General features: G+C 76.4%; 1 protein-coding gene across 1 annotated transcript; it reads right to left on the reverse strand.

Annotated features, from left to right (window-relative positions):
- Positions 1–4: 4 nt before the first annotated feature.
- On the reverse strand, positions 5–266 carry LOC121352130 (ceramide synthase-like; the record flags this gene model as incomplete). The annotated part of the gene is made up of 1 exon (XM_041464802.1): positions 5–266. A coding segment is annotated over one exon (262 nt), but the record flags the coding sequence as incomplete, so codon positions are not given.
- Between the last annotated feature and the right edge of the window lie 31 nt (positions 267–297).

Raw genomic sequence — 297 nt, forward strand, 5'->3', positions numbered from 1 at the left:
GGCGTCCCGGCGGGCCGGAAGAGGCGCCAGGCGCCGCGGCAGATGAGGCCGAACCAGTAGAGCTGGGGCGCGGCCATGGCGGCGGCGGCGGCGTTGTAGGCCGGGGGCAGCGCGGCCGGCACGCGCAGCAGCGGCAGCCCCCGGTGCCGCCCGTAGGCCCAGTAGAGGTACGGGAAGAGCAGCACGCGGCACAGCAGGAAGGTCACCAGCAGGGCCACCCCGTTGAGCTTGTGCAGGGCCGTGTGCTGCCGGCGGAACTGCGCGGGGGGGACACGGGGACAACGGTGGGCGGGGGGG

Source organism: Pyrgilauda ruficollis, unplaced genomic scaffold (genome assembly GCF_017590135.1).
Source record: "Pyrgilauda ruficollis isolate IOZ18807 unplaced genomic scaffold, ASM1759013v1 scaffold18494, whole genome shotgun sequence".
NCBI lineage: Eukaryota > Metazoa > Chordata > Aves > Passeriformes > Passeridae > Pyrgilauda > Pyrgilauda ruficollis.